At 44.1% G+C, this 18,217-nt stretch overlaps 1 protein-coding gene across 1 annotated transcript; it reads right to left on the reverse strand.

Annotated features, from left to right (window-relative positions):
- Nucleotides 1-16,322: 16,322 nt before the first annotated feature.
- On the reverse strand, nucleotides 16,323-16,975 carry LOC115480092 (histone H1.11R-like). The gene has a single exon (XM_030218557.1). It carries the CDS (start codon nucleotides 16,973-16,975, stop codon nucleotides 16,346-16,348), a length of 630 nt encoding a protein of 209 aa, XP_030074417.1. The 3' UTR covers nucleotides 16,323-16,345.
- Between the last annotated feature and the right edge of the window lie 1,242 nt (nucleotides 16,976-18,217).

Below are 18,217 nucleotides of genomic sequence, written 5' to 3' on the forward strand. Positions count from 1 at the left end.
ATGGCAGATACAAATCAAGGTCAGGTATACACAAAAAGTAGCACATATGAGTTTATCTTGTTGGGCAGACTGGATGGACCGTACAGGTCTTTCTCTGCCTGTCATCTACTATGTTACTAGGTAATGTGGGCAAATCCTGGTATGTAGATTTGGCTCCTGGGATCAAATTACCTGCTTTTCAAATGTAAGTTTTCTGATCTGCTCCACATATGCCACATTTTTTAATCCCTTGATCAGTGTAATTAGGCAATTCTGCATCCAGTTTGAAATGTCATCACATGCTTATGTGAGAATCCAGGGAACGAATGTACATCTATGATGTATCGTTCAAGCTGGCATCACCTTTAAATAGCTGCTGTTTAATAGATGCAGTGAACACCGTGGTGAGGTTTGAAAAGCCCGCCCTGTGCATGGATTGGTCAGATAAATCTTTCCCGGTCAAGACCTTAAAACTGCTACTGGGAGAAAGAGAGGACCTTTCCAAAAGCTGTTTCTCTGTGTTATGGGCTTTTTATTTCACATTTTCTGTCAACACTGGTCGTTTCAGAACTCCCGGCATAACTCATTTTTTTTAAAACTCTATGTATTCTAAAATAATTGCTTCACATAAAGCGCTAAAATTCCAATTTCTTGCTGTACCAATAGGGCTGGCCCAAAAGTAGCAATACTTTTTACTTTATCTCAGGGAAGGGAGATCAAATCTTTTCATATTTCCCTCGTCATCACACAAACATTCTCTTTGGGGTTACCCATGACCCTCACCACATTCTCTTTTTGGGCTCTCAGAATTGGGGTTACCCATGAAAGCGTAGATACGCACGCACGCACTTCTTCAACACATACAACAGGCAAAAAGAAATCAAAGCTCTGTTACTGAAAGTGTGGGTGGCTCTGAAAAGAGCCTTTGGGTAGCCTGGATAGATAAAGCAAGGATCGGGTCCTTTAACCTCCGAAACCATACAGAGTACGGCCCTGCCGTTTTAAGGCATACACCACGTCCATAGCTGTTACCGTCTTTCTCTTGGCGTGCTCAGTGTAGGTGACAGCGTCTCGGATAACATTCTCCAAGAAAACCTTCAGCACCCCGCGAGTCTCTTCATAGATGAGACCGGATATACGCTTAACTCCGCCTCGGCGAGCCAGGCGCCGGATCGCAGGCTTTGTAATTCCCTGGATGTTATCGCGTAACACCTTCCTATGCCGCTTAGCGCCTCCTTTCCCCAAGCCCTTGCCGCCTTTACCACGTCCAGACATGTTTAACTTAGAAAGTGAAAAGCACTACACCAACAAAGATTGATTGACGAAGAAAGCTGTAGGCTGCCGCTGATATAGCAGTGAAGCGGACCTTATGGAGAACTGGTAGCTGTGCTAAAAGGCGGGACAGCTAAATCCTCCCCTCCCCCACACTTCTTGCCTCCGACTTCTTTCTCCAACTGCTCTACGATTTCATGTGAGAGGAAAAGAAAGGAACTTAACTGATCCTATGCTCTCTTTTACAATGTTGCTATATTCGAAACGTTGTGAAGGATGTTTACATGGAATATAAGGACGAGTAGGGACATAAAGTACCATCTAACCCACCTCCCCCCCCCCCACCCCCCGTCTCCACTGATTCCATACTAAAACTTCTTTTGTTGGTCTCTGCTTGTTTTTACCATTGCTGCTTTAAACGGATTTATTTTTACAGTATTCTCAATGCGGTATCAGCACTTCAGCAGACCATGATCTGCTTTCAGGAAAAATATGCAACAAAATATTGATAATACTACTACTACTACTATAATACCAATCAAATCAAATTTGCCGAACAAAGAAAGACACCCTAGAGAGCAGGGAGGCCAAGATTTAAGATTTCATGCCAAAAAGGGTAGGAGGACTGTGCAACTGGGAATGCAGTAATCCAAGAAAGTGAATCTCTAATGTCAGGTCCCGATTGAGTGCAATTGGTGAATTACGTGCAGTAGTGAGCATTTTAGTAACATACTATACAGGCCTTAATCCTCACCTATTTTCAAAACTGGATTAGGGTAATATTGCCTAGGCCGGTCCCCCAGATTATGCAACAAAACGGAGATATGATTGAGTGGTGTAGATCGAGTAGAGGTAAAATCGATTTTTTTTTTTTTTTTACTCTTTCATCCAGTACAAAGACTAGGGGACACTCAGTGAAATTACATGGAAATTCTTTTAAAATAAATAGAAGGAAATCTTTTCTCACTCCATGAATAGTTAAAGCTCTGGACCTCCTTGTTGGAGGATGTAGTAACAGCGGTTAGGGTATCTGGGTTAAAAAAAAAAAAAAAGGTTTGGACAGACATGGGGAAGCCCCTGCTTGCCCTGGGATTTATAGCTTGGAATGTTGCTACTATTTGGATCTCTGCCAGATACTCCTGACCTGGATTGCCTACTGCTTTAAAATAGGATAGTGGGCTAGATGGACCATGGGCCTCATCCAGAATGGCTGACTATTCTGATCTGTGAGAGTTACAAGAGCTGACAAGGGTGTCCATATAGGCTGGGGCCTCACCATAGAGAATTTTATGCACCAGTGCGCAAATTTTAAATGTTATTCGGTCCTTGACAGGGAACCAATGCAGTTTCTCACACAGCGGTCTTGAGCTTTCAAACCTTGATTTACCATAAATAAGCCTATCAGCTGTGTTCTGGGCAGTTTGTAATTTTTTCAGAAGCATGTCCTTGCACCCTCCATATAACCTATTACAGTAATCAAGGCGGCTAAGGATGAAAGACTGAATTAAACTTAAAAATATTTCCCTAGGGAAATATGGCTTTATGCGTTTTAGTTTTCCAAAGAGAGAAGAACATTTGTCTGGTAGTAGAGTTCGTTTGCTGCTCCAGAGTGAAGTGCCTGTCAACAATTACACCTAATATTTTTAGAGACTCAGAGATCTGTAAGACAAGCTCAGGCTATGTGGAGGTCATAAACTTGTTATAGGGAGTGGAGAGGTTGAGGCAATGTGTTTTCTCAGCATTGAATTTGAATTTAAAAGTGTTGGCCCAATCCAGTATTGTGCGCAACCCAAGCTGTATTTCACCGGCTATTTCGGTCAAGTCTGTTTTAAAAGGAATAGAGATAGTGATGTAATCCACATAAATAAATGGGTTGAGACTTAGTTTGGAAAGGGCTGTGGCCAGAGGAACCAACATTAGGTCGACCATCGTCGGCAAGGCTTGCTACTCCACAGCAGAGTGTGTTTAATTTCCTGGCACCGCTATTCTGGAACCTGCTCCTTAAGCCTCTACCTGAAGACAAACCCTTTATCACATTTAAGTCTTTCTTTAAAAACTCGCCTTTTTTCTTTTGGCTTATGTGAATTTGGAGTCACGATCCTGATAGTAGTTACAAGTACCTGATGCTCTTTTTATCTCATCTCTTTCTGGTGTGACTGTGACTCTTTCCTTTCAAATATTCTAGTTCATTTCTTACCTTTTTTAAAATTTAGCATAGTCAAGAAGGAGACTTTGATAAAATGAGAAGAACGGTGAAAAAAAAAACGTAGAGGAGCAGCTGTGAAGGTCAAAAATGTACATCAGGCGTGGATGCTGTTTAAAACTACCACCCTGGAAGCCCAGGCCAAATATATTCCGTGTATTAGAAAATGAGGAAGGAAGACCAAACGGCAGCCGGCATGGTTAAAGAGTGAGGTGAAGGAAGCTATTAAAGCTAAAACAAAATCTTTCAGAAAATAGAAGAAGGATCCGACTGATTATAATAAGAAACAGCATAAGGAATGTCAAATCAAATGAAAAGCGCTGATAAGGAAGGCTTTGAGACTTTGAGAAAAAGATCGCGCTGGAGGCAAAATCACATAATAATTTTTTTTCTTCGGAATATTAAAAGCAAGAAGCCGGCAAAATAATCAGTTGGGCCGCTAGATGACCGAGGGGTAAAAGCGGCACTCAGTGAAGACAAAGCTATAGCGGAGAGAATAAATGAATCCTTTGCTTCTGTCTTCACCGAGGAAGATTTGGGAGAGATACCGCTGCCAGAAATAGTATTCAAAGCTGACGAGTCAGAGAAACTGAGTGAAATCTCTATAAATCTAGAGGATGTAATGGCACAACTTGACAAATTGAAGAGCAGCAAATCGCCTGGACCAGATGATATTCATTCAGGAGTACTGACAGAATTGAAAAATAAACTTGCAGAACTGTTGTTAGTAATATGTAATTTATCTTTAAAATCAAACGCGGTACCCGTGAAATTACAGACCGGTGAGCCTGACGTCGGTGCCAGGCAAAATGGTAGAAACTATGATAAAGAACAAAATTACAGAACAGAGCATATTCAAAAGCATGGATTAATGAGACAAAGCCAACACGGATTTAGTGAAGGGAAATCTTGCCTCGCCAATCTATCACATTCCTTCGAAGGGGTGAACAAACATGTGGCTAAGGGTGAGTCGGTCAGTATTGTGTATCTGGATTTTCAAAAGGCATTTGACAAAGTACCTCATGAAAGACTCCAGAGGAAATTGGAGAGTCATGGGATAGGAGGGAGTGTTCTATTGTGGATTATAAATTGGTTAAAGATAGAAAACAGAGTAGAGTTAAATGGGCAGAATTCTCAATGGAGAAGGGTAGATAGCGGGGTTCCCCAGGGGTCTGTGCTGGGACTTCAGAGCATAGGCCTAACATTGACCACCTGGTGAATGTTAAGGCCTCCTTTGAAGGTGCTCCTATCTTAAAACTGACAACACTAGCCAGCTCCCTTTTCCAGGGTGGGCAGGCAATCAGGATGCCTCCAAGGAGCAAGAATGATCCACCTCTGAAGAGGCTGCCCTCCTTTTATGCCCTCTGTTCTGGTCCCACTCCCATTTATGAAATCTTCCTGCCACACGGTCGTTTTAAAAAAAATCTTCCGATCAGATGCATTTTCTTCCCGCTGTTAGTGCAGCATCCCCCCGCCCCCTCCACACACACACACATACATACACACTCACTCCTCTTCCAGCGTTCCAGTTGTTAAATCGCAAGGGGATTGTGAAAAATTACAAGAGTACCTTACGAGACTGGGCATCTAAATGGCAGATGCCGTTTAACATGTCCAAGTGCAAAGTGATACATGTGGGAAAGAAGAATCCAAATTCTAGCTACGTGATGCAAGGTTCCACGTTAGGATTCACCGACCAGGAAAGGGATCTAGACGTCATCGTCAATGATACGTTAAAACCCTCTGCTCAGCGTGCGGCGGTGGCTTAGAAAGCAAATAGAATGTTTATTTATTTATTTCTGGCATTTATATCCCGCTCTTTCCCGCTCGATAGCAGGTTCAGTGCGGCTTACAATGTATGGGTGCAAGTATCACATAGATAACACAATGTATGGTACAAAGTATCATAAAGGTAATACAATGTATGGGTAAACAGTATCACAAAGATAATGCAGTTGTATAAGGAAGGACAAGAGGAAGAGATGTTGGGAGGAGGCATGTTTAATGTTAATGCTGTGGATTAGGGTCGCAAATTAAGTTGGGTCGTTTGGATAGACTTGTTTGAAGAGGTATGTTTTCAGCAGCTTTCGGAAGCATAGATGTTCGTTTGTTGTTCGGATGAATCTTGAAATGGCATTCCAAAGTTAGCTGCCTATAACGGAGAAGTTGGATGCATAGTAGTGAGGCAGTGGGCAAAGAAAGTGTTAACTCTGAGAAATGATATTAAAAGCTTGAAGTTAGAATTCTAACTTTTTACTTTGCAACTAAAGTGAAGGTATGCCAGATGGTTCATATTATCTCAATGTCTGGCTTGGCTGAGCCAAAGGTTAAAAAGGTCAGAGAAAGGAATTTCTTTCACCCTTGTGAATAATGAATGCTAGCTCAACATTTGTATACTGTTAGACATATTGTAGTTTAAGAATAGGCTGAAATACTATTTAGAAGTGCTTAATATGTAGATATTCCTGATATTTAGAATATGTCTTATAAGAAATACTGATTCTGTGTATTCTGTGTAGTTAATAGGTAGGAAACCTTTTTAAATTCTGTATCAATTCTTTGTCTGATGTTTCTAAGCAAAGACTGTAGTGAAGAGGCCAACATGTGGTTTGACTTAGCCATAGTTCTGGCTGGTTCAATGTATAAGCTGATAGGTGAAAAAGGTCAGGAAAAGTCTTGATTAATTATAGCTAAGTGTAGGACTGGCCTCCTGAAAGTAATAACAGACCATAGCCGTATGCTATTAAGTAAGACTGACTTTTGACCTCTTTAATGAATGCCAGAGTTTAGTTAGCAGTTAGTATGAACCAGACTAGGAATATGAGAATAACCAATCTCACTAGGGCCTCTTGGTCTCTAAGGGAACCCAGTTTAAGCTATAGATGAGACATTAATCATAAGGAAAATATAAGAGTTCTGGAGACCAAATGTCTGGCTTAAGGGGCCCCAGGTTAGAGGTCAGTTTGAGGAATACCAAACCTATGTAACTGATATTTCAAAAGTAATGATTGGTTGAGGCAAAGTGACCAATCTATTCCTTAACCAATTGGAGAGTAAGGGGGCTGGGCTAGGCTAGGCTGGATAGAACAGTATTTAAGTAGGAGCAGAAGCAGTTTACGTCAGAAGGAGCTCAGAAGAAAGAGAAGGACAGAAGGAACAGACAGAAGAAGGAGAAGACAGCATAAGAAGAGAAGCAGCTGAGACAAAGACACAGAGAGCTGAGAGAAAGACACAAAGAGAAGAAGAGACTTAATGCTGATGTCCTGCTTTGTTTGCTGGCAAATAAAGAAGATTACTTTCTCATTCTGGTGTGTGCTGTCTGACTCCTGAAGTATCACAAATTCATGCATCCATTCCTGCAACAATTCTTGGTGGCAGCGGTGGGATGAATCCTGCATTAATCCCAGCACCCAACTGACTGGAGAACATTCGCCGGGTATGTATTTTGTATTCTGTATTGTAATTCTAGCTAGAAAATTGTAAATCAGCCCCTCAAACAAATTGAGGAAGGAGAGCCTGATCAACTCTCAGCGAAGGCCCTAGTACCTTCTAGTCGCGGGGACTAGAAGCGAAAACGCTTGAGCTTATCTGTATTTGAGAAATCTGAAATTGTTGGGTGGGATTTTCTGTATGGAATGTGTGATGCGTGAATGATTATTGAGTGCGGACTTCTTATAGCTGCATTTCCAATTAACGCGAGTTCAATTGGTCAGCAACGGAAGGAAGCGATTGCTGTCTGTCTACCTAGTGTCTCGAGAGTGCAGACCCCTTACTGCACTTTCAAAAAAAAAATTCCCTCCCTTTTTGTGTGTTGTAACTGTAAGCATTATGGGTGGGACATCATCTAGACAAATTGATACCCCCCTAGATTGTATGCTTAAGAACTTCAAGAAAGGATTTTTAATTAATGACTATGGACAGACTTTAAGCTCAAGTACTCTAAGAACCTTGTGTGAAGTTGAGTGGCCATCTATGGGAGTGGGGTGGCCCCCTAGTGGCAGCTTAGATATTGAAGTAATCCGGAAGTTCTACAGCATAGTTGTAGGAGAACCAGAATATTCTGAACAACTCCCTTATATAGATTCCTGGGACAGCCTTGTGACTGACCCTCCCTCGTGGTTGAAAACTTATATGGGATCCCCAGTAAAATTCATGTTAGGCCGTGTTCAAAGAAAGATTAGAAAATCTAAACTAGAAGAGGGAAAGAGCCCTAGGAAGCCTACCACCCAATCGGTGGCTTCCGCCCCTACCCTGTCTGAGAAACCCATACTCTCTGATGACCCCTCAGACCTTGAGCCACCATCTTATGGCCCATTGTTGGGGTTCCGTGCTACCCCCAGAGATCCACGCCGTCCAGCCCAAGCTTCTCCAGCACAGGCTTCTCCGGATAGTTCTTCCCCTCCTGTGCCAAACCTGCCACACCCTAGGTTGGACTTTTCACCCAGTCTCTACCCTTCTGTGCCACATCCTCTCCTGTTAACCTCTGAAGACCCGTTTTGGGTTCCACTCCCTGACTCCTCAACTCCTGACAGCCCAGCCTCTCCCTCTAATACCCCTACCCACTCATCAGGGGCCCGGCATCCCTTTCAATGGACTGACTCACCTGTGACCACCTCTCAGTCTATGAGTACCCCTCCCCATCCCTCAGGGGTTCAACACACCTCCACTGAATGGGTTAGACCCGCTGCAATCACCTTTGAGCATGATAGGAGGGTAGCTCCTAGCTCTACCTCAGGTTCTATTCCCACCTCCTCGAGAGTTCTGCCCCTCCGCCAGGTAACTACCACTCGACCGGATCCTAATAATCAGGGTCAGGTTATACAGGCACAGGCCTACCAGTATGTACCCTTCACAACCCTACATGCTCATGGAGCTTTGTATAAGGAAAAGGGACTCATAAATGCTGCAGGCCAACCTGTTAAGTATGGACCTGAAATACTTCAGCTGCTAGAGGCTGTGTGGGCCCCTAAGAAGGTAGCTGTCATTCATTGCAGGGGACACCAAAGGGTAGATACTCCAGTGGCCCGAGGGAACCGCCATGCTGATCGGGTGGCCAAGGAAGCTGCTCGAGGACCCCCAGCAAGTACTGTGACTCCCCTGTTCCAAATCCGATTGCAAGAATGGACGCCTATGTATACCCAAATGGAAGAGAAATGGGCTCAAGAGGAAGGTGCAGTAAGGAGACCTGATGGCTGGTTACATCTCCCTGATACCAGAGTTCTGGTGCCACGCCACCTAGCTTGGCCTGTAGTGTCTCAAGCTCATGACCTATCACACTTAGGGAAAACAGCACTAGCCCGTCTACTCAATCGAGTAGTGGTGCTGGAAGGATTGGATAGTCTGGTTGCCACTGCCTCTGCCCGATGTACTCTCTGTGCCCAGAATAATGCTCGTCAGGGACCCCGTATTCCACCAGGAGTTCAGTCTAGAGGACTAACACCCTTTGAGTCTTTAGTTATAGACTTCACAGAAATGCCCAGGAGCGGTAGGCTCCGATACCTCTTGGTCATGGTCTGTACCTTTTCTGGGTGGGTGGAAGCATATCCTACAGTCACTGAGAAAGCCACAGAAGTAGCTCGAGCCCTCCTTAGGGATGTCATCCCCAGGTATGGATTGCCCCTTGCCATAGGTTCAGATAATGGTCCCGCCTTTGTTGAAGCTACACTTCAGGCCCTGTCCCGCGCATTGCGCATTACCTGGAAATTGCATTGTGCCTATCGTCCCCAGAGTTCAGGGCAGGTTGAGCGGGCAAACAGAACCTTGAAAAATAGCCTAGCAAGATTTGTCAGGAAACCCAATTGAAATGGCCACAGGCATTGCCACTAGCCCTCTTTCGCCTCCGATGCACCCCAACTAAAGGAACAGCCCTCTCTCCCTTTGAAATTGTGTATGGGAAGCCCCCAGCCATTTTACAGGGAATTAAGGGAGACATAGGGATTTTAGGGTCTGCCCAGGTGCAGGAGCAGGTAGCCCTCTTGGGAAAGATAATTTCTGAGCTTCAGTCTTATGTGAGAGAAATAAACCCTGTCCCCTTCCAGGCTCAGGTACATTCCTTCCTGCCAGGGGATAGAGTTTGGGTGAAAGACTGGAAGCTCCAGCCTTTGGGGCCCCGGTGGAAAGGACCTTTTACTGTTTTGCTTTCTACCCCTGCAGCTGTGAAGGTCGCAGGGATTACTCCATGGGTCCATTGGTCTCGAATTAAGTCTGCTGACCAGACTGAGCCCAGCACGGATCAGACGGAGCCTAGACAGTGGAGAGCAGAAAGTGATCCAGCGGAGCCATTGAAGTTGCGCTTGACCCGAACCAAAGAATCTACTAGCTGAAAAGAAGGGTCAACTGCATGCTGCAGGAGCTGCTGAACTTCGGCTTCATACTGAGACTCTTTCTGTCCAGATTCTGGCTTTCTTGGAATTTGAGAGTTTGATCCTTATCAGTTGAGGGTCTATCCCAACTGGTATAAGAACTCAAAGACTGAGAACACTATATGAGAGTAATCTGTGATTAGCACAGACTGTTGAAATATTATTGCTTAATTAGTTTGCTGTATTTGTTTTAGATTAAGAAGAAAGAAAATGTTAGTAGTTTGGATGCTTTTGTTGTTTTCTACTCCTTGCCTCCTTGTTCCTAATACCCCAACTCGCTCCAACCTTTGGTTACACTCAGTCCAGGAATTAATTAGCCAGGCAAAGATTACTTCCCCTTGTATTGTGTGTTCCCGATTTTCTCCTTATACTACAGATGTCCCAGCTGTACCTGTCCCTGTGCAACTCCCAGCTCTTATACCTCCCTACTTTTCGAGTTCAGGTCCTTGGAGCCAGGATTATACTTGGTGGTCCTTTTATAATGCTACTTCCCCCTCTGACTCTTCTCTAAGGCCAGTTTTTACGTCTCCCTATCCAGCCTCTGGAGTGTTTTGTTTAACAAGAAGCATCTCAACTGTTCTTCCCATTCCCTGTAACTATACTAATGTTCTCCCAGAAAAAGGAGAATCTGTGTGGGTAGTTTCTCCAGGTACTCCTATGTGCCCTGCTACCATACCTGTAGATTATGACCCAGGTGATTATCTGGCTCCTAAGCGTACCACTGAGAAGACTATAGTGTCCAAGCTTATTTTCTACTTTCATAAGTCCCCGGGGTATGAAGAGTTACTAACAAATGAGCAGCCTGTCACAATTGGGGATTGGCGCCTATGGTGTGCAAAGTCTCCATTTCGTCTTCGTTCCCCCTGGGATAGGGGCTCGCATTATGGGCACCCTAAGTACCCTGTCCAGCCTGAGCCAACATTTATTGGGAACTTTCCTCACCCTCTTCTTGGTCATTACTGGCTCTGTGATAATGTCCTCCACATGATTCTTCCCTCCACATATGATTTTTGTGTATTGGTAACCTTGAATTATTTTCCTAAAGTTATTCCTCTCAAGCCACTATCCCCGCACCGCTCTAAGCGAGAGGCTTTGTCCTTACCCTCCTCCGTTGCCACAGAGGATGAGGCGATTGAATTAGCCCTCCAGTATATTAATTCTACTTATCCTCTGACTAAAAAGAGACTTGTAGCCCTTTCTGCCACGGCCTGGATTCCAATTGGAGGCCCGGTAGCGGGTATTACTGAACTAGGTATGGCTACCCGGAGACTTCAATCCCTACTCCATGTTTTAGTTCATGAGCTGAACGTGGTAGTCAATGCATTGCAGGATCAAATTAATGAATTAAGTATAGTTTCTCGGTATAATCGTATGGGCCTTGACTATCTCTTTGCTGCCCAGGGTGGTCTCTGCACAGTGCTAAATTCTTCAGAGTGCTGTACTATTGTCATAAATAGGACGCATGTGGTTAGGCATGCCATGGATAAAGTCCTACAGTTGGCCAGCCTTAATGTGGAGGATTACCGAGGAGGATTAGACCTTACCTCCTGGTGGTGGTCATTGACCTCCTGGATACGTCCCTTGTTCATTTCCCTAATAGTCTTAGTTTTAGCAGGGTTGTTGTTTTGTTTCCTGGCCTCATGTGCTTCGGCAGTATGCCGTCGGACCTTAACAAGTAGGGTAATGGTGGTTCATAAGTCTATTCCCAGTTAGGATCACTATAATCTCCAGAGTTTGAGTTGTGAGACTTATCTCTGCATAAGCTGATTTTAGTCTCAAAGGGGGGAATGAGGCAGTGGGCAAAGAAAGTGTTAACTCTGAGAAATGATATTAAAAGCTTGAAGTTAGAATTCTAACTTTTTACTTTGCAACTAAAGTGAAGGTATGCCAGATGGTTCATATTATCTCAATGTCTGGCTTGGCTGAGCCAAAGGTTAAAAAGGTCAGAGAAAGGAATTTCTTTCACCCTTGTGAATAATGAATGCTAGCTCAACATTTGTATACTGTTAGACATATTGTAGTTTAAGAATAGGCTGAAATACTATTTAGAAGTGCTTAATATGTAGATATTCCTGATATTTAGAATATGTCTTATAAGAAATACTGATTCTGTGTATTCTGTGTAGTTAATAGGTAGGAAACCTTTTTAAATTCTGTATCAATTCTTTGTCTGATGTTTCTAAGCAAAGACTGTAGTGAAGAGGCCAACATGTGGTTTGACTTAGCCATAGTTCTGGCTGGTTCAATGTATAAGCTGATAGGTGAAAAAGGTCAGGAAAAGTCTTGATTAATTATAGCTAAGTGTAGGACTGGCCTCCTGAAAGTAATAACAGACCATAGCCGTATGCTATTAAGTAAGACTGACTTTTGACCTCTTTAATGAATGCCAGAGTTTAGTTAGCAGTTAGTATGAACCAGACTAGGAATATGAGAATAACCAATCTCACTAGGGCCTCTTGGTCTGGCCTCCTGAAAGTAATAACAGACCATAGCCGTATGCTATTAAGTAAGACTGACTTTTGACCTCTTTAATGAATGCCAGAGTTTAGTTAGCAGTTAGTATGAACCAGACTAGGAATATGAGAATAACCAATCTCACTAGGGCCTCTTGGTCTCTAAGGGAACCCAGTTTAAGCTATAGATGAGACATTAATCATAAGGAAAATATAAGAGTTCTGGAGACCAAATGTCTGGCTTAAGGGGCCCCAGGTTAGAGGTCAGTTTGAGGAATACCAAACCTATGTAACTGATATTTCAAAAGTAATGATTGGTTGAGGCAAAGTGACCAATCTATTCCTTAACCAATTGGAGAGTAAGGGGGCTGGGCTAGGCTAGGCTGGATAGAACAGTATTTAAGTAGGAGCAGAAGCAGTTTACGTCAGAAGGAACTCAGAAGAAAGAGAAGGACAGAAGGAACAGACAGAAGAAGGAGAAGACAGCATAAGAAGAGAAGCAGCTGAGACAAAGACACAGAGAGCTGAGAGAAAGACACAAAGAGAAGAAGAGACTTAATGCTGATGTCCTGCTTTGTTTGCTGGCAAATAAAGAAGATTACTTTCTCATTCTGGTGTGTGCTGTCTGACTCCTGAAGTATCACAAATTCATGCATCCATTCCTGCAACAGTAGGTTTTGTATTTGAAACCTTTGCAATTAGGCAGGTGAAGGTTGAGATATGTTCGAGAAGATTTGGACCTGTTCCTGGCTGAAAGGTCGGTTAGACTGGTCATGTAGCTTGGAGATTCTCCGTGGAGGATCTTGTGGATCAGTGTGTGGACTTTGAAGTTTATTCGTTCCTTGATGGGTAGCCAGTGGAGTTTTTTCCGGAGAGGTGTTGCACTTTCGAACCGTAATTTACCAAAAATTAGTCTGGCTGCCGTGTTTTGGGCGGTATGGAGTTCTTTTAGGATTTGGGCTTTGCAACCAATGAACATACTGTTGCAGTAATCAGCGTGGGTGAGTACTGTGGATTGAACCAGATTGCGGAATGATTTTTGGGGGAGGAATGGTTTTACTCTTTTCAATACCCACATCATGTTGAACATCTTCTTCATCATGGCTTTTGCGTGAGTTTCTAGAGTTAGATGGTTGTCTAATGTTACTCCTAGGATTTTTAAGTTGTCAGATATTGGAATTGTAATGTTGGGGGTGATTAGGGTGGTTGGGTGGTTGGGAGTAGAGTGGACTGTCTTGAAGAGAGGATTAAGCATTGAGTTTTTTCTTTTTTCAGTTTCATTTTGAAGGCGTTGGCCCAGGAGGCTAGGATGTTCACGCCAGTGATTACTTTTTCAGAGATTTCTGCAAGGTTGGATTGAAAAGGGATGAATATGGTGACGTAGTCAGCATAGATGAAGGGGTTTAGACCAGCTTTGGATAGGGACTTTAGCCAAAGGAATCATCATATGGTTGAAGAGGATTGGGGATAGAGGCAATCCTTGGGGGACTCCGCATTGTGAGGACCACGCAGATGATACCGATGAGGTTGATTTGACTTGCTAGGTACTATTAAGAGGAAAGGCTGAAGCGGCTAGGGATCTTCAGCTTGGAGAAAAGATGGTTGAGGGGAGATATAATAGAGGTCTATAAAATAATGAGTGGAGTGGAACGGGTAGACGTGAATCGTTTGTTTACTCCTTCCAAAAATACTAGGACTAGGGGGCATACGATGAAGCTACAAAGTAGTACATTTAAAACGAATCAGAGAAAATGTTTCTTCACTCAACGTGTAATTAAACTCTAGAAGGTTTGGACGGCTTTCTAAAAGAGAAGTCCATAGACCAATGTTAAAATGACTTGGGGAAAATCCACTGCTTATTTCTGGGATAAGCAGCATAAAATGTATTGAACCTTTATGGGACCTTGCCAAGTATTTGTGACCTGGATTGGCCACTGTTGGAAACAGGACGCTGGGCTTGATGGACCTTTGGTCTGTCCCGGTGTGGCAATGCTTATAAAAATGAGAACGTTATAATGCCTTTGTATCGCTCCATGGTGCGAACGCACCTCGAATATTGTGCGCTAGTGATTCCGGTGCGGAAATGTGACGAAGCCCATTCAATTCCTATGGGATTCTTCGCCTTTGCCACACCAGAATCGCTAGCATGGCTTTGTGTAAAGGAGTCTTAATTTGCAGGTTTGGGATAAGCTCCTTTGGATTTAACTTCTCTGTGGAGTTATGATATAGGCTCTTACTTTGAATGGAATGCAAACGCAGCTACTATCCAGCAGAAAGCCCATTTGTGTGAATCTTTTGCTTGTAGAGCCTGCCCAGTCTGTCTTAGAGCTGAGCCCAGAAAAGAGGGGTATCTCAGGGGAAGACAAGGCAGGCTGGCTTCTGCTGGTCCAGAGGCTAGAGATGCTTTAGTCTTCGCCGAAAGCTAAACGGGGCCAGTGCAAATAAGTAGGATGAATGCCAAGTGCACTTGGTGAAAACACAGTTTTGCAGATTTAAATGGACAGTTCCCTCTTTTAACACTGTTATAGCAAATATGATCGTTCTTTGTTTTTACTGTTTACGTCCAGATGCAGGCATCTTCCCCCCCCCCCCCCCCCCCCCCAAATCCCTCCCATATCTCTGGCCTTAAATGGGTCCACACCCTACGGAACAAAACATGTTTAGTATAGCAGTAATAGCAGCCTGTACATCAAAATCCCAAGACAATTGAGAATTTGTTGGAGCCCGCGCTTTAAGTTTGCTGCCGTTAACTGGAAGAATATCTTTCCAATCACTGCAGAGGGCGGGAATTTCAAACCTAGGTTTCAGTTTACTAATAGTTTACGAGATTGCAAAAGGGCTAATTTATCCTAAGAAAGCGGAGAATACGAAACAAACAAACATTCAAATAAATAAAGAGCTAGGTAACACACAATTTATACCAGACTGACTAAGAACCAAAATTATGCAAACGTTAACCCTGTCTGAGCTGCGTACGCCGATACTCGAGCTGCCCAGCAGGCTAGCCTTCTGATGCGCGCGAGCAAGACATGCATTTCTGACCAATCCGGCCACGGCCTCACCACCAGAGCGAGCTTTTTTTTTCATGCCTTCTTTAACGGTTCTGAGAGCCTATCAGCTGACTAGGAGCAGCCTATAAAAGAGCAGTGTGCCGAGACGACGTGCTTTTATTCCATCAGTATCTTTTGAAAGCACGAAGGAAGTGAGAAGTGTGTGTCCAGCATGGCCCGTACTAAGCAGACTGCCCGTAAGTCTACTGGAGGAAAAGCTCCTCGAAAGCAGCTGGCGACTAAGGCAGCTCGCAAAAGCGCCCCGGCCACAGGCGGTGTGAAGAAGCCTCATCGTTATCGACCGGGCACTGTAGCGTTGAGGGAAATCCGCCGCTATCAGAAGTCTACCGAGCTGCTTATTCGTAAGCTGCCTTTCCAACGCCTGGTGCGAGAGATCGCGCAAGACTTTAAGACCGACTTGCGCTTCCAGAGCTCGGCTGTCATGGCCCTGCAAGAGGCTAGCGAGGCTTACCTGGTGGGACTCTTCGAGGATACCAATCTTTGCGCCATCCACGCCAAGAGAGTCACCATCATGCCCAAAGATATCCAGTTGGCTCGCCGTATTCGTGGTGAGAGGGCTTAGAAAGCCATTATGCTCCAGCTACACAACCAAAAGGCTCTTTTAAGAGCCACCCAATCCCTCTATTCAGAAGAGTTGACGAGTCAGTCTACCTTGCAGCCTTCCCCGAACCCTCTATGCTGAAACACATGCTCCCTTGGCCTTTTCTTTCCGAACACTTCCAGTATTTTAGCATTCATTTTTTTTTCGCATGGAGAAAAGGCCAAAAGGAGTCTGAGCATGTCTGCTTCTGTGGAATTAAACCAACTTGCTGGCAGCTTCGCCTGTGCCGAAGCTCCAGAGTTTATGTGCTAGCGCGCACACCCACATAATACACCTGTGCAGAAGCAGCCTTTTAAAGGCATTGAATAAGAACTAAAGTCATCTTGCTCTTTCTTTGATCTGTGTGGTGGTGGCTCTGAAAAGAGCCTTTGGGTTTATAAGAGAATCGAGCAAGGCGCACAGCTTCACTTTTTCTTAGGGGCCCCCTTTGCGGCCTTTTTGGCTTTGGGTTTGGCAGCCTTTGCTGGGCTTTTCTTCACCTTCGGTTTCACTGCTTTAGCTTTAGCCGGGCTCTTAGCTACTTTCTTGGCTTTAACCGCTTTGGGCTTTTTGGGGCTCTTGGCTACTTTCTTGGTAGCGGCTGCTGACGGTTTCTTGGCTCTCTTCGGACTCTTTTTCACTCCCGCCGATGCCGCCTTTTTCGGCTTCTTCACGGCCGGCTTCTTGCTTTTGGGAGCGCTCTTCTTGCCCTCCGGCTGCTTCTTGTTCAGTTTGAAGGAGCCCGAAGCTCCGCTGCCCTTGGTCTGCAACAAGCTGCCCTTGCTCACCAGGCTCTTGACGGCCAGCTTCAAGCGGCTGTTGTTCTTCTCCACGTCGTAGCCAGATGCCGCTAGAGCCTTCTTCAGGGCAGCCAGAGACATGCCGCTGCGCTCCTTTGAGGCTGACACGGCCTTCACGATCAGCTCGGATACGCTGGGGCCCGATGACTTACGCGCTTTCGCCGCTCCAGTCGGCTTCTTGGCCTTTTTCTTGGCCGCGCCTGGAGCCGGAGGAGGTGCAGCGGCTGATGCTGCTGCTGGAGCGGTTTCTGCCATTCTCGTAAGTAAGTAAGCCTAACAAACAGAAGGGAAAAAAAATTTACAAAACTCCTTTTCCCCTCTCGGTTAGGTACAAACTTGCATCGCCGCAGCCAGCGCTCTTCCTCTTATTTATAGTAGCAGCCGCCTTCTGATTGGCTGCACACTCAATGCCTGCATGCTACAGACCCCTGGCCTACGGCTCTGCTAGCCTTACGGTTTCTTCAGCACCCGAAATGATCTTTTTTTTTTTTTTTTTTATAACAAAGTGGCTTTTAGTTCCACAAACATTTTTTTTTTTTGTTACATTTGTACCCCGCACTTTCCCAGTCATGGCAGGCTCTATTCGGCGGGCAATGGAGGGTTAAGTGACTTGCCCAGAGTCACAAGGAGCTGCCTGTGCCGGGAATCAACTCAGTTCCTCAGGACCAAGGTCCACCACCCTAACCACTAGGCCAGTCCTCCACTCATTCTCATTCAGATCTCTAAAAAAAGTTTTTAGAGTGTGCAGAAACGGTGCTCTACATGTGGGATTAATAAAGTTTAAAAGAACCCACCAACTGCTTCCTTCAGTCTTCTTCAGCTCCCAAAGCTATAAAACAATCATTTTTATTTGTGAAAATTAAAACAATCTCTGGCTCTGCATTCTTATAAATTCAATGGGACAATTAAGGTGTAAAACCACACTGGTCCTCATCAGCTTCTTCTATGGAAAATGATCTTAAAAAAAAAAAAAGAACCTGACCTAACTGAAGACAACTAGCACATACCATTCTGCATTGTCCTAGTATTGAATCTATTAAAAGTTTGTCTTAATCATCAAACCTTTGTTTAGGTGTTAAAAAAGTGATTAACTTTTTATTATAACCACTCAAGTGATGCCTGGGGTGCATTCTTTTTTTTTTTATTAATTTGTTGAAAACATTTAAGCAACACACAAAACAAAAAGAGAAAAAAAATAATCTCCACAAGAAAAGCATACATCACATCCTTTCAGAGCACAAAAAGGAAGGGAGAGTAACAAACAGACAACCAAATGTAAAAGTAACTAAAATGGCACAAGGCCTTAGCATGAATTTAAACCCTCAATCTAATTGCTTGAGTCCTAATTAGATATCTCCTGTTGTGATCTTCTTTAAGTCCAGGAAAGTTATTAATTGCTCTGGCAGAAACTATGTATGTTTTACTATCAGGTATTTTAACATATATTTACAAGCATATGCCGGCAAAAAGGACCCCACCACCACCACCAAAAGACAG

This window comes from Microcaecilia unicolor, chromosome 11 (genome assembly GCF_901765095.1).
Source record: "Microcaecilia unicolor chromosome 11, aMicUni1.1, whole genome shotgun sequence".
Lineage (NCBI taxonomy): Eukaryota > Metazoa > Chordata > Amphibia > Gymnophiona > Siphonopidae > Microcaecilia > Microcaecilia unicolor.

Coding starts and splice junctions, on each gene's coding strand:
- LOC115480092 (XM_030218557.1), bottom strand. CDS start 16,975: ATGGCAGAAACCGCTCCAGCAGCAGCATCAGCCGCTGCACCTCCTCCG.